Source organism: Numida meleagris, chromosome 6, assembly GCF_002078875.1.
Source record: "Numida meleagris isolate 19003 breed g44 Domestic line chromosome 6, NumMel1.0, whole genome shotgun sequence".
Taxonomy (NCBI): domain Eukaryota; kingdom Metazoa; phylum Chordata; class Aves; order Galliformes; family Numididae; genus Numida; species Numida meleagris.
Window position 1 is genome coordinate 31332359 of NC_034414.1, and position 16580 is coordinate 31348938.

Below are 16580 nucleotides of genomic sequence, written 5' to 3' on the forward strand. Positions count from 1 at the left end.
TGAATTATGTAGAATGGATAAAAACTCATCAGGTTTTTTTTTAATTTTGAAATGCTGCACTGTGAAGTTGCGTTGATAGTTTGGGTACTTAATTTCATCTGGAAAATCACTATTAATACAGCTGGTCTATCTTTTTACAATGAGTTTCCAGTAATGTTGGATTGTAACTATATTTTTTCAACTTTACTTTTTATGACCACACAAATGTGTGGTGGCAGATCACTGCGTAACAATATTCCTGTTTTGTGGCTTATATATTATAGTACTGGAAACATAACTCTCAGGCAAAGAAATAAGATTTGTGGCAATCTGACAGATCATTCAAGGGATGCTGTGCTCTACTGTCTATGTTTAGCGGGAAAAAAAAAAAGTCATTTACCGAGCAGACTCTTTGCTACACTTAGCAAGTGGGAGGGCTGTATCTTTCACCAACCTAGCTACAGGGAGTTCATTGCCCTTTAAAACTCTCTCTCTTTTTCATGCAGTTTAAAATTTGCCACTCACCCTTGTACTTATTTCACTATTGTGCTTTCTTCTAGGCAGCCTGCCCAAGGATGCAGCACTGCCCCTGAATGGTCACTTGAGCTGAAGCAGATCAGTCATTGTCACAGCCATTCAAATCTTACCCAAGTCACTATGGTGCCTTTGGGGCACTTAGCCAAGGGGGCGACTTTGGAAGATCTTCTTGAAACCTGCATTCAGTCGTTTGGTGAGTATCTGGAGGTTTTTGGAATGGTGTGAATATGTTTCTATACCGGTTGCTTCTAGGCGATTTACCAGTGAATTACGTTGATGTATTCATGAAGTAGAAAGGCTTAACTGAACATCATGTATTCTGTAAGCATCGGCATCTATTTTACGGGTTTGTGAATCTGCGTATGTATGTAATATACTAAGAGATTAATGTTGGTGTTTACCAAACTGGTATTGAAGTAACAGCAACAACATTAAAAAAAGACAAGTAATCTTTAAATTACTGCGATATGCAGAAATAATATCACATATTTAATACAAAAATTTTGAAATGAGCAGAGCTGTTTCTATAAGGTAGATGAAGTATCACTGGATTACTTCTTACATTATCAATACAAATTTAAAGTTGCCGCTCTATAGAAAGAATCCAAATAAAAATTGCACCTGTATACTTTTTTGAGCCTGTCAGTTGTGTTTCTTTTTACCGCAAGAATCGTAATGCACAGACAGTGATGATTATTGCCTGAACCCTATATCCTTAGTCTCCTTTCTTTTTTTTTTACTATTAAATGTGTTTAGTTTTTATATTATTAAAGTATAATAGTACTGAAGGCACTCAAAAGGGTTCTGAATATTTTGCAAATAAAGCATTTGTTTGTAAACCCTCTATCTTTCAGTGCTTAGAAACACTGTCTTTCTGAAAGCCTTGCAAAGTTTTTTGTGGAGTAGTCCTTAGATGCTAAATACACTCAAATGCCTACTCACCTCTAAAATAATTAATCTGTGCAGTTAAATAGTAACACTGAGTGCAGATCAAGTGCTGCAACAAGTAAGTACTATATAAACAATGACTAATCTTTCACACCCATTGGAAATGCACTAATGTTAACATACCTTAAAGCCTTATATTCAGTGTGTGTAGAGAAATGCATGTCTGAGAGAAGTTAATAAAACACGCAATTGTCATTTCTTTCTGGCTCCTTTTCTCCTTCGCTTCATTATTGTAAAGAACATATCCACTGAACTGTTCTAAAGCCCCAGTTCCTAAAGAAATGTTGATTAATCTGTAAGTTTTGGTTTACTGGAAGTGAGACAAGGCATCTAAAGCACATGTAAGACCTTTGTACAATCATAATATTGAGACCAATATTGATTTGTGTTCATGCTTTTAAGGAGGAAAAAACCTTTTTGCAAATACAACATCTAGTAAAACTATTGTGAAGGTTGATTTCAAATTCAACAACACTGAATGGGAGACTATGTTGACTTAGTTTTATTTTAATAATTTTTTAACATTCAAAGTGTATATATCAGCAAGTACTTTCATATTGTTAGGCATCCATGTTTTATGAGGACTGTTGACAGAAAAAGAAACCAAGAAACAGTGAAGCTATATATGCACAGGAGTCTTTCTGAAGGATTTAATACTTACAAAGTTTACTGTAAATCTAAATAGGGTTTTCTTGAACTTTGACAAATGTTATGTAGGTCTAACCAAGTGAGTAGTAGTGTACCTGCACTTGTAATTGTAGACTCACTAAGGACTTCTAAAGTCATAGTATGCACTGTGGGCATTCAGACTCTTTATTGGGCAATTCATAACAGAAAAAGAATAAGTAAAAAAAAGAATAGTTGCTGATGTAAATTGAATAATTAGGCAAGTTTATTCCCATGCATAGTACCTAAGTAGAGCTTCCACCCTGTATTCTAATAGTTCTATCCAGATTAAAGTTGTATCTTCATTTCCAAATATGCTGATTTATATTATTACATAAATTCCTTATTGTGTTCTGAACAAGATTTATTTCAGTATTAAAAGTATAGAATCTCCCAGGACTTGAGCACAGATCTCCTTGCTATATTTTAAGTTTGCTTTCTGGAAAAAGCCCTTGATTTATTTACTGCCAAGGGTTAAATAAAACAAAATGTAATAGATAGAGATGGTGTGTCGTGCTTGTGAATATATACTGTTTTATGCTAATGCTATACTGTTTTATGCTAAGACTATGTCTACAGTTACACATACAATTCTTATATACAGTACACAGCCAGATTTGTTTTCCTGAACTCAATTATAAATGCTTGAAAAAGCAGATAACATGTAAGAAAGGCTGCTATCAAGAGTGGTATATAAGGGGAAGTTGGCAGCCTTCTGCCGTTTACATGGAGAATATCATAAGATGGCCAAGCAAAGAAGGCATTAAGAGTTAACCCACAAACGTACAGTTATTTACCTTCCAGTATGGATATGTGGGAAGTGTGACTCTCAGATAGTGAGTGAAAAGACTTTGCCAAATTGTTGTAAACAATTCTAGGATAGTCTGTAGAAAGACCATGTTTGTCAAGAGAACTGAGGTAATCCAAAATCTGTACTAAAGAGATGTCACAGTTTGACCTCACTACAGTGAGGAGCAAAGATTGGATCTTGGAATTTATGACATTGTTTGTGGGTCTATGAAAGTGCTGGATAGAAGATGGTACTAAAATGTGTTTAATTATGTTGGCCCGTGACATCACAGCTGGATGCTGGTGGTATGGCAGAAGAGGTTGAACCTTCCCACCAATATTCTGTTACATGTTGTTGCTGCATGACAGATGGCAGCAGTGGGACAGTCTGACAGAATGGCGTCTGTCATGGAATTGTGTATGAAGCAGAGATGCAGCACCAAATTCCTCCATGCAGAAAAGAATTGCACCCATTGACATGCATTAACACTTGCTGAACATTTATGCAGACCAAACAGTAGATGTGAGCATAGTGAAGTGGTAGTTGGAGCATTTCAGCAGTGGTGGCAGCAATGTGAAAAGCAAGCCATTTCCTGGATGGTCATGGAGATTATTATGAGTGAAGCATGCAGGCTCTTGTTAAAGGCTGGTGAAGACGCATAGTCAATGGTGGTGACTATGCTGAAAACTACTGCTTTGGGTCTGAGAACTTGCTCTATCGAATAGTGTTATTGTGCTCTTTCTACCTGTCTTAATTTCCACTTCCGTATTTAAGAGGCATTGCTTTTTGAGTGACCTATGTATATCTAAGTGAAAAGTGTTACACCAGTGCTTATAACACAATTTTTATTAACAAAAACAGAAGGAGATACTAAAAGTGTAAGTTCCTCAAGTCTCATGACAGATTGCATCAGGACGAGTAGGCTGAATCCCAAAAGGCAATAGAAAAGCCAGGACATGAGTTGGAGCAAGAGCTCATAAAAAACAGTGATGAGATATTGAAGGCAGAAAACTTCTTAGAAAGGAGCATATGTCCTGAGATTAGTCTGGAAGCATTGTAGAGACTTGAAACAACTCTCAACAGTGTAAAGAGGAAAAATGCTATTATGTGGGGGCAATTATTCCAAATATGTTCCATGCATCTTGAAAGACCTTTTCAACATTACAAGTAGCTACAGGATGCTGCTGCAGCTATGATCTAGATAGACAAGAAGAGCTGTAGAGTGCAAATGAATGCATCACATTTGATTGCCTTAGAAAAGAAAGGGAAGCATTGCACATAAGTGGAGCCAACGATAACATTTAAAGATGAAAAAGTGGTTATATGGAAGAAAACAGAAGTCATAATAAGGAAGTGGAGTAAAAAGAGAAATCAAAGAAATGAAGGGAATACATAGAGAGGAAGAGCAGTGGGTAGTGTAAGGTGATTGAAAAGACTAGAAAAGGTATTGTGTTGAAGGGCTGGATTCATTGGAACCTCTCCACCAGAGAGATTGATTCTAAACAGAAAGATCGTAGAGAGCAAATTAAGTGTAGTAAATTGGCGATAAGATGGCTAAACTTGTGACTTCAGGAGAGCAAAGTAATCACTAGATTTTGACTTGGAATATGACAAATTGAAGGAGAAATTTTTTTTCTGGAGGAATTCTTTGCTAGTGACTGTGATTCCTGAATGGAATTGTAGGTAGAACAGTAACCTCTTACATCCATGTTTTCTCTTTATTCAGTATAAAGCAACTGGAAAATGATGTACTTTTGACTTGACCGTTGCTCTCTGAAAATCAGTATGGCTTTATTTTCTAAATTACTTCTTTTTGTAAAGGTACTTGAGCTTTGTTATCAAAACTGATAGAGCGGGGTCTAGCTTGCTGTTCCATGGCAATATTGACTATTTAGTGCTGGCAGTTCAGTAGAACACAGGAAGCATATACTCAGTAGCACAGCTTTATTCTTTGTTAGTTCTCATAATAACCCTTGCAAGTCTGTGTAAATGCAGGTTGACATATATTTAGTCCAGAAAGTGTTGCAAATTGGAGAGTAAAAATATTTCAGCAGTTAGTTTTCACTTTGCTGGATATTTATATCTTAATGTGTTAACTGTGTATCTGCTAAGTATGGAAATGAAATAGCAATAGTTCATACTTTTTACCATTGGTTATTCTCATGCTGCTGTGAGGCTGATGTTTTTGACCATTTGTTAGTAAGTAAATTTCTGTTCTAGCAGACTTTTTTATTTGTATGCTCAGTGTGTATAAGAGGTGTGTGGTAAGACACCTTTTCCTTGACTGTAACCTTCTGTCCTACCGCATAAAGGGAAGACAAGGGAAGAACAACTGATATAATCTACCTGGACTTCTATGCCTTTAATGCAGTCTCATGTCACATGCTTACCTCTAAATTGGAGAGAAGGAGATCTGAAGGATGGACTATTAAGTGGATAAGGAATTGCCTGGATGGCTGTAGCCAGAGAATTGTGGTTCTAAATCCAGGTGGAGGCTGGAGGGTGGTGACAAGCCTGCCCCAAGCCATTCTTTGATTTTGTTACATATATCCTTATGCTTATATTGAGTAATGTTGAAATGTGCCTATAATATCTTTAAAATACACCTTTCAAAGATTCAGTTTACTGTTTTAACATACAATAAATCTTATAGGCCATATAGGCTTAAAGGGTCTTTCCCTTGCACACATAAAACACTTGCTTAAATCATTTTAACAAATGTTTAAAAATTCTGTTGCAATTGGGACAAAATATATCTTCAGCATAGTGTCATTTTGCTATTTCCTTGTTTTGTCAACAGTGAAGCACTGAAATTTTACTTAAAACTACCTAACAAACAATCCTAAGAGCACACTTGACAGTCTTAATTTATACAAACACTTGTGCCTTAATAAAAAAATCTGAGGGTCATGAAGGAACTAAGAAATCACTAAGATGACACAATTTTAATACCATGGAGGTATTTGTGTCTTTAGCCTTCAAGTGGAAGATGGTATGTATTTGCCTCCTACATTTAAGTATTGCAAGCATGTAGTACATGGAAGAGCTATTCTATCCAACAATTCAGGCACTTCAGTTACTGCTAGTTAAGATGAGTATGCTCAGTGGAAAAAAGAAATCATGAAACATCTTTTTTAACTGTCTATCACCATGCAGAGTCTATCTGATTCTTGATAGAGGTAAGTAAAGGGTTTTAGGAAAGTAATCTATTTTCTTCCCAGGAGTACATGTATATTAATACATGTTTTATGTAGTGTAATTCTAGGTGTAAGCTCAGATATTGAAAACTGCAATGGAGTCAGTTTATTCTGCTATGTGGGTCTTCAATAGGAAAAAAAAGTATATTTTTAAAAAAAGGTTTTAAAATAATGGCCACTATTTTTAAAATGCATTAAAATACTAACTTTATAGTCTAGCAACATTCTTAATAGAATTTATGTGAACTTAGTGCAATTTGCATCCTCTATGATAATCTTTAGATTGTGATGTAAATTGTTCTGTAATGTCTGATCAGTGCAAAACCAGCTTGTTCCCTCAGTGCAGGATAAAGGGAGTGTTTGTAAACCAACCTTAGAAATTCAGTAAACCATTTCAGGACTGATCTGGATGAAAGTTGCCACATAATTACTGAGAAATCTGGCAAAGGAGCTGGTTGTCTATCTACGTGCTTGTACAAGTTGATCACAGTTAACATTTTCCAGAATATAAAAAATAACTGCATTAGTGGAGTCTCCCAGTTCTGTGAAGTCCTAATATTTCCACTACTCGCTTTTGAATAAGTATCATGCAAAAAAATAGATTGTCTTCTAAGAAAAACCCACTTTGCTCCCAACATAAGTACATTCTTCCAGTCTAGATGCAACATGAATTAACTAATAAAACAATCATAGCTCAAGTACCAAATTTATCATTATCTTTGTTCAAAATCTACCAAATACCAAGGTATAACAAAGAATTCTAATTAGAGTGCAGTTATATCTTTTAAGGCATATGTCTTTTATGTCTTTTATGACATACACACACCCACACAAGAGAACTTCTGTCATTTAAATTTTTTCCTGTAACTTTTGCCTGGTCAGTCATTTCCTTTTGTCTCATGCTCCACAAATTTGCAGGGTGCACAAACATGCTCCTGAAGCCTAAACTGTATGTTGAGGTCTCTAGTTCCCCAAAAAGTCATTAAACTTTGTACACAGTTTGTTATTCTGTATTAAAATGGTGTTGATCATTGTGTGTGATTTGGCAAAATACAGTTAGGAAAATCCAGTGTTGCTTGGCAATGGAAACTATGTTAACGATCAATTAATGACATTGTGGGAACAGAAGAGTAGCTGTTGTTCTGCAGAATGCTAAGTGCTGTTTAGCTAACTATTGAAGTTAACTGCGATTGTACTAAATAGAAAATGATTTTTTTTTTTAACCTGATGCCTGTAGATTTTTTTCCCAAAGAAATGAAACTTTTTAGATTTCTTTGTGTATATTTTAAAGTTCTAATTAACTAGTTTGATTTCAGTCTTTTCAACATAGTTGTCCAAAGTCATGAGATAATAAAAGAAAATGCATAAAATGTAGACTACTTGCTTTATAAAGAAATCTCCCACTTATAATTTTCTGTCATACCCATGTGGTAAGTATATCTTCAAACCTCTAATTGTAACCTCAGAAAAGCAATATAACTTCTATTTATCAGTGCACAAAAGCTTAGATACAATAAGAAAAGAATTCATTCCACTGAGAATGTTTTCCTGAATTTCAGTTTTCTTCTCCTCAGTGTATGTATGAAATAGAAACAAGCAATAGTTTCTCATTCTTTAGGCTTCCCCGTGCATTTTACTTTCTGTTATTTAGTTTGGTTGTATATGCTTTAGTGTGAAATCTTTCAGTATTTTGCTGTGTTTTGTCAGGTATTTTTTGCATTGTGTTTTTATAAGTCTGGGAAGGAAGGGACTTCACTTGAAGTATTACACAGTTTGATAGATCTTTCTATTACATAGGACAGGCTTGAGAAGAAAAGCCAAGATAATTTTCAAAGCATGATATCACTTTTTTTACCCCCATTACTGAGGTCAGAACATGAAAGTGCAAGAGCTAGGAGAAAGCAAAGATAAGAGAGCACCCATTAGAGCACTCACATTATACTTGCACTGGGGCTGACTTCAGAAGTCCCCAAACACTACAGCTTTCATGCTCAAATAGGTATAGAGATCATATTAAGAATTCAGTGCCTAGTGCCAGCTATATTGTGATCATTTGGCGATATACCATAATATCCTTCAAAATATGAAACTCCTCTAGCAGAGACTGTAATATGAGATAACATAGAATAGAAGCTCTTGACAAGTTTCTGTATGTAGATATTTGATAGTGATGCATGGTGTTTAGGTACATTGAAGTTTGTAGCGAAGCTGCTTTGTTGTCTTTTTTCCTTGTTTGTTCTGTGGGTTTTTTTGTTTGTTTGTTTGTTTGTTTTTGATAAACCTTGTATTTTTGTTCTGTGGTCAACCACCACTTTTCCAGTCTCAGGATGGGAGCGTGCCCCCATGTAATGAGTTGGAAGATAGCTTGTCACATAGTCTATAAACATTAATTCCAGAAATATATCTAGAAGTTAGACCAGAGACTGGGAGGCTGACATATGAAAGGAAGGGAAACATGAAACAGCAAGTCAGGAATGTTATAGCAGGATTTGGGGTAGCAGCATGAGTCAGCAATGAAAATTAAGGCCAGAAACTGGGGCCTAATCTATCTGTAACATCTTGAGGTCTCTGAGAGGAAAGATGCTCGGTGTCTGCTGGTTTGTTGTAGTTTGAGCCTTTGGATGTGGCTGACTTCTTGCTTCCTCAGATCTGAAGATTGGCTACCCCAGGATCAATCATGCAGTTAGAATATCACTATGAAAACACTGCAGTTGTGGGATGAGTAAGTGCTGAGCATGCAGTTGAGTTCAGTGGTCATCTAGTGATACTGGGCTCAGAATTTTTTGATTCCGTTCTAGAAGTCTCATTTGTCCTATCCACCAGTGCTTACACTAGCACAGTAGTGTTGCCAGGCACTACACTTGAATTATTCAGGAGTTGCCTGTAGCTCAGAAACTACATGTGGCTCCTTCAGTATCATGATTCATAGCTTCAAAAAAACTTGAACACTCAAATTATGATTGGTAGGTTTTGTAGAAAGAAACCGATTAAAAAGTTATCATTTGCCAAAATCAATACTTGAACTATACTATAGAACAATGAAAATTAGTGCATGGAGGGGGTGTTAACATTTTACTTTGTTATATGTACTTGATTTGAATTTCCAAGGCTAATGGAATACTTTCCACCCACATTTCATTTGGTTCCTCTTGAAGAACATTTTAATTTCTCAAAATCATCCCATTTCCCCTTGACAAGAGCATTTATCCTCTTGTTTTCATTTCAAAGAATTACCCACCCAGAGTTTTCTGCAAGAGGTAACTCTCCAAAAGCTGTTTCTGACAGAGTAATGTCTTTCCCTGGAGGCTTTTACCCCCTAATGTTCCCTACCCTCACACAGAGTAGTCTTGGGTGCATATTAGATTTACTTGTGTCTTGGTCATATCTGTATTGTTAATGAGTAGCTGCAAGAACTTTTTTTTCTTCCCATTCTGTAGGGAGTTTGAAATGTGAAGCATACTTAGGGAAGCATCAAGTTTATAGTGTTTCTTCTAGCATCTGTTTGACTCTTTTAGGGTTCTGTTAGTAGTGCAGAAATTATCAAAAAGTAGAGTTCTCATTTTAATTTTAGAGTTTTCTCTTGTACTATCAATTATGTTTTATATGACTGACATAGTGGTTACAAGCATGTTACTGCATGATGGGGACAACCATCATTTATAGAATTAAAGATAAACAGGAGAGCTTGAAGATTCCAGCTGCTTTCTGCTGCATCTAAAAGTAATTCTTTTACCTAATCAGTGCATCATCTTTGTAAGGTCATTGTAATTAACTTACATTGTTTCTGAAAGAAAGACATCAGGCAGAAAAAAAACACGATCAAATTAACAAAACAAAACAATGAGGAAAAAAACCCCACCACTCTGCAGAATACTATATGGAATACTAATATAGAATATCATAGAGCAACGTCAGTATAGCAACCAATCACTTTCAGCTTTGCACTTAATAAGATTGCTTGGCAATTGCTTGATGATTTGTGTTGCACTGTTCTTGGTGCTAGGTTTAATAATGACTGAAAGACTTCAGGTAGCTTACAAGAAATTATTCATATTCTTAGTAGTTTAGTCACTGATCATGTGATATCAGTGTTCTATGATTCACTTCTTATGCATTTCAAATGGTACGCTAGATGACAGAGCTGGAACCTGATGGTAAAGAAATGTTTATAAAATAAATGCCTCTTAGATCTAGGAAAAATGAATTTCTTTCTTGCAAAATTCAGCTCGATTAAGACCTTCTTGGCATTCTTCCTGTTGCCTTATGATTGCATTCATATGTGGGAACGTCTCAGGACAATGATAGCTCCTATAGAACATTTTCTAGTAAGTTCATTTACCATAAGCTTGGTATCCATTGGGTGGTGGTGAAAAACAGGTAGTTTGCTCTTAATTCATTTCTTATTAGCTTTTGAATACTTAGCTTCTAACTATTCTAGAAACAAGTGATATTTCAGTTATATCTAAATCACAGGTTGCAGGGAGCCACCAGTTAGATCATGCGCAAGAGCAGCTGATAGGCCTAGGTTAGGATGTTCTTACTCTTGTGTCTTCTGATTCTCACATACAAAATGGAACTTTGGTAATGATAACTTCAAGTGACCTTGTGTTACTGTATAAATAATAAAATATTCAGTCCTGTATTTCTTTGTATTCTCATACATGTAGTTGAAGACTGAAAAAGTATATTCAGTTCCTACTTCCTTGTTTGCTTCAGAGAATTTTATTAAAACATCTTAAGGGCATCTACAGGAGAAAAAAATGTAACTTGTGGACTACTTACATTTTGCTGCAGTGAAACAAATCTAAGGTTTATGAAGTATTTTGCAGCACTCTGTTAAGGTAAACTGACTAACTGAAACACACCCATGCTACTTAATTTAGTGTTCACTCCGGTTTTTGCTCAGCAGAGTATGTGGTTAGAAACAGATATGCAAACGGAAATCAAAATGAGTCTGAAACTTTAAAAAAAACAACAAACCTCCTGGAGGTTCACGATAATGCTGTAGAGGCATTTAGAGAGACTCTCAATAGAATCAGGAAAGCCCCCTTATTCCCTTCCCTGTTTGAACAGCGATAGTTTACCATAATTTTTGTAACTTCTTTACACACAGTTATGTCTAGCAGGTTAGCTCTCTGCAAAGAAGCTGCCTGCTGGTCAGTGAAATACCCAGTGACAGTTCTGAAACTGAGCTGGAGTCTCTTCTCACTGAAGGTAAATTTTTAGCACTTCTATTGAATTAGGAATTTATGCAATACAAATAGAAGAATCAGACCCAACGTTTTTCTCTTTACTAACATTATTCATTAATGGTGTACTCACCAAAAAGCATTTCTTTCATAGATTTGGTAGGAAGGTTACATTAAATATTTTTTAATGATTGTATTTGTAAAATTATCTGCTTCTACAATCCCATACAAATTTGCTACTTGGTGCTGAGCTGTACTGGGATCTGTTAGAACTTTTGTCTGCAGTGTGTATTTTGTTTTTTAGTACATCACAAATACAATGCTTTTCTTATTGCATATCAAGCCTTGTAGTCACTGGTGTGGGGTAGGAATGCATAGCATAAAATTTAGTACTGTTGTATTGTGTGCAGAATAATGAGTTGTTATTGTAACAACGTCCACCTCTGCTGTGAGGTAGTTAGATCTGGATGTTTTAAAGCATAAATTCACTTCTGTTGGTGAGAAAATGATAAGTGTGTTGACCTAATCACTAGTATTAGGTAGAACATACTATTTTTTTCCACATCTTTACAACGCAGAAAAAATATTAAAGAGATCATTAAAAGGATAAAAGTTCAATTGGAAGCATGATGCAATGTAATACCTGTGGTAGAAGCCTGGAACATGTGCAGAGGAGAAACTGATTAGACAGTTATCTGTTGTCTTTATCAACTGGAGATGATCTGTACTGAACACTTCTGAAAAGCAGGTGATTTATTGATAGCTATACACAGTTTATAGTATATGTGCACATAGCCATTTTGGCTTTCAAGGATATATATTTTGGCTTTTAAGGATATACTGAACTGCTTTTCTGGTTAGAAAATTCTGTTGAATGAAGTGCTGTAGCAGAACACCATACTTTGTAAAAATGGATGAAAATTTGTACAGGCCTCTGTGTGCTAGACCTAAAAGAATTTTAGTCTTCTTAAAGACACTTGGAATAGTACAAAAAGCTAAATACTAAAGGATTTAATAAACATTATGGTTCCTGATGCCCCAGCCTTTCTTTGCACATTTCCCACTTCTCTGGCAAAACTTACTATTTTGTCCTCAGTGCCCTGGTACAGGGGAGCTGTTCTAATGCCTAGGCTATTTGCATTCCATTAAGATCAGAAAGATTCTACAAGTAATAAATGAAATTAGGCAAGAACATGAGTAAGGGATGTATAAACTTTTGTTTCTGCTTTAAAACTAAGAACTTATAATAAAAGTTGAAATACAGCTGAAGAACTTTTTAGAAGTGTGATCTAGATGCTTATTCACCAATGTCAGTTTTTATTTCATGTTGACCTATTACTTGAACTTCTGTATTACAAAATTAATGCTTTTGTTTACTTTTTTTTTTTTTTTGAGATTGCTGGTCAGTATTCTTGTCCAGCTAGTCAACTCTCTTCATCTGACTGCATTTTCTCATGTCATTGTTCAAGAGCCCCTACCCAACTGCTTTCCAGTATAAACGACAGTCTGTTTCTCTCTTAACAACAGTGGATAGTTAACAGGGATATATTCATTGTATTCATAGCAAAGGACTAGTTTCTATCTGTGACTTTACGGGAAACTGCATTTACACAATATATTTATTATTACTCATAATAACGATTATCAATGCCAGTATTTAACTCTACTGATCCCTTGAAAGGAAAGCAGTGTATAGTGTAGTTCTTGCATGTTGCTACCAAAAGGCCCTAGACTTTTAAGGATGTGCCTGTGGTTGGTAGCAGAGAATTTGTATGTTCTTCGCGTCATCTTAATTGAACCATATGCTGAGTGCTCTGTATTTATTGAGTAGTGAATGCACTGTCATGACCGTGAAACTCAGCTAACATGTGAAAACAAATCTGAAAAGATCGCTAAAGAGTACACATCTCTAAAAGTATCTGCAACTGCTCCTGTTAGAGTAAACCTGTCACTCCACTGAACGTAGAGAATAACACTACAGAGATTAGTCTCCTGGAATTTTATGATCTTTATTGCCTTTTTCTTACTGCAGGTACAGGAAGGTTTGGCTGTTATGTTTTGAAAGCTCAGCTTTAAATTCAACATTGATGGTAACTGTTCACAGGAAGTTTTCTGCTGGCTCCAAATTGGAGTCAAATAGTGCAGCTTATTCTCCTAACATTCCACTACTTTCTCTGTCAGTTTATTAGACTGAGGCTATAAACACAATTGCTTCTTATGATGTAGGTGTAATCACAGAAAGTATGTTCAGAAAGTGGTCTCTCACATTCGTTGTTGAAGATGACCTGATACATAAAGTTTCTGTTCTGGGCATGATAATGCTGAGTGGGTTGATACCAGAATCTACTGATCAAGCATTTTCTGCTTGCCTTTCCTGAGAGACTGTCTGTTGTATTGACTTTCCTGCAAACCTAATATGCTATTTCTAGCAAAATCTACATCAGGTGCATGATAGATACCCAGCATGTCCTCTACTTTTAAGGGCTCAAACTGAGAGCTTAAACAGTAACTTAACTTGTAAACTACAGGCATAGGTCATTCTGAATCACCTTCCTACCGAACTGCATATACTCTGCATGAAATAATTAAATCAGTCTGTTTGATGATTGAAAGACAGGGCTCTTTAGAGGATTGAATATGTAGAAGGGAAGCACCCAGATTGGTGCAGGGGCATCCATGTGAACCTAGCATTTGGTTGATGGATTTCACTCTCTGGCCAATCAGCCTTGATTCAGGCACAGCATGTTATGTGTTACCCCCTGTAACCGTAAGTGAGAGGTTATAGCATTGATAAAGGAAAGAAATAAACTTTCATGGGGGAGTAAGAGGGCTATTGTGGAGTGACTAGTAGGGGATAGATCAAGAGGAAATTGGGCTTTATTAGTTCTACTTTGTATCTAATGTACTGTTCAACACAAAAGGCCTGGGCTTTGGGGTCTTCTTCATGTGTGGTACCTGTCTGTTTAAGGACATAGAAATTGTTGCTCATTGCCTAAGATGTATTACATCGTTTCATGACTGGGCTAAGTTTAACATTTCTTTTTGTGCAGCCTAGAAATGTTTTCTGCTCCCCCCCCAGTAGCAGATGCCACTGCTGTTTCATCAGCATCTTCCTTTTTGTGTTCTTGAGCATTGCTTCTGCATGCTGTTGTTGGCAACTATGTTTGTCTTAGCAGAGGACAAAATATTTAAAAATGATGCAAGAAGGTAAATTCTGAAATTTATTTCTATTTCAAGTTATCTATTTTGTCTCATGGCAGTCTGTGCAAAACCACCTATGTTAGTATTAACAAATCCTGTAGTTAAAGTGCATGTAAGAGAAATGGAAACTTTGTAAAACATTTATACATTTGATGTCCTTGATCTTCTCCAAATATGGGGAAAAGTACCCACAAAATAGATATAGTCTAGAAATCTCCTTCAAATGAAATCCTTGAAGTGTGCAGTTCAAGGAAATGCATTAGGATGTTTAGGTCCACTGCTGAAAGTACACACTGGTTAACCCCTGAAATTCTGCATACATTATACCTCATTCCATGCATTTCTAGGTATGTGTTTACTTTAGGATCATGTGTCAACTGTACAAAAAGCTTCATAATCACTTAATATCTCAATTCTGTTGAGTTCAGTCATGCCACCGACTGATATGGATCAGTAGCCTAATTCTTTTGCAACTCAATTCATTGAATATAACCTTTGATAGAAATCATCTGATATTATGTACTGTTATCTCAATATTTTGATTTTTATGACAAAGCTGTTTGTTATCTCTCATCAGAAAAAAAAATGATGGACTTACTAAGTTAGTTAATAACTACCATCTTTCAAATAGCGTAGATAAACAGGCCTGCTTAGAATTAGGATTCTGAAGAGGCTTCTTGCATGTTTATGAAGTTATATGATGATTCCAAAATGAATGCTCTTTCCCCCCCCCCCAGATTTAGAAGGAAATTCCTATCAGAACAACCAGCTGCTAAAGATGATTCTGACCATGCATCAGTTTATCATCTCCTCTGCAGATATGCTTCAGAAACTCAGTGATCTATATCCTTTGCAATATTCACCTACTCTTAAAGTAGAAATTAGGTATACTTTACGACTCTAAGACAGGTAAGTAGAGGATATTTAATCTAAGGATGTATTACTTTTCTGCTAATGAAACAATAGACTTGACCTTTACAGTTTTTTGTATGTACAGTGTGGCATTTGTTTTAGGGTATGTGTTTTTTCTTTTCTCTTTTGTCTGGTTTAGCTTACAATCCACACAGACTGAGATGAAATTCCAGTTCAAGTAGGATAAATCATCCTCTATTGGCTGTGAAAGGAATATTTGACAGGTGTTGTACTAATCTATGTACTTCAGTTAGATACTGCAAATCCGGGCCTGTTACAGATTTCTGTTTTTCTATCCTCAGAACAAGCAGAAGAGCAAAGTACAAAAGCATAATTTTAATAATATTCTAATGTTATTATCTGAAGATGACAATTCTCAAATATTTCTCAGGCACTCAAAATTATAGTGTACTTAAAGATTTTCTTCTGATTTGATGCTATTCTGAGATGACTGCCTGGACTCATATACATGTGGTTCTCCTTAACATTTTCTACATATCTTAGTGCTTTAGAAAAGAAATCTTCTGCGCTGTGTGTAAAGATATGCTATTTTGTGAGGTAAGAATACTCTTGCTTGGTAGCCATTAGTCAGCAGCAGTTCCTGTATCATACAGAAGGATGTTTCTACATATCTTAAGATGACATCAAAAAGAAAAAGTTGTATTCCTTCAGCTTTTTAAGTTTCACTTTAGTAGCTTTACAAAAAAGTGACTTAAGCCGCCTCACCTCACACAGATCCATTGATGTCAGTGCATGAATTATTGGGTCAAACTTTTGAACTGATTACATATGAATCTTTTCCTTAATCACCAGTAAGAACTGACAGTGCTCAGGAATCAGTAGCATTACATCTAATATTATTTAGGCCTATTAAAAAAGTGGGATATTGCAGCTACATTAAACAAAACATTTTATCTGTATGTTCTTAGTCATTTTCAGTGATCACAGATCACTTTTATTAAGCACAATAAAGTTTGAAAGCTTAGTTTAGATAAAACAAAAGAGTAGAAATAAGCTAGGCAATAGAAATGGGGGTTAGCTATACCAAAGTAGCTGTACCTTGAATTATGGCTGGCCTTCAGTCTGCTTGCAGGGTAATAGTGAGTGATTGCCTTTGCATCTCTTATTTGGTGGTGGGTTTTGATTGTTTTTTGGGTTTTG

The 16580-nt window shown here is 35.8% G+C and overlaps 1 protein-coding gene across 1 annotated transcript in view; it reads left to right on the forward strand.

The window, feature by feature from the left end:
* Positions 1-16580, forward strand: part of RASGRP1 (RAS guanyl releasing protein 1) — a 39756-nt gene that overhangs the window by 1607 nt on the left and 21569 nt on the right. Inside the window, exons 2-4 of the mRNA XM_021401906.1 lie at positions 540-709; positions 15245-15350; positions 15915-15977. Of these exons, the coding sequence (XP_021257581.1) occupies positions 540-709; positions 15245-15350; positions 15915-15977 (339 nt within the window). The remainder of the gene's footprint in view (positions 1-539; positions 710-15244; positions 15351-15914; positions 15978-16580) is intronic.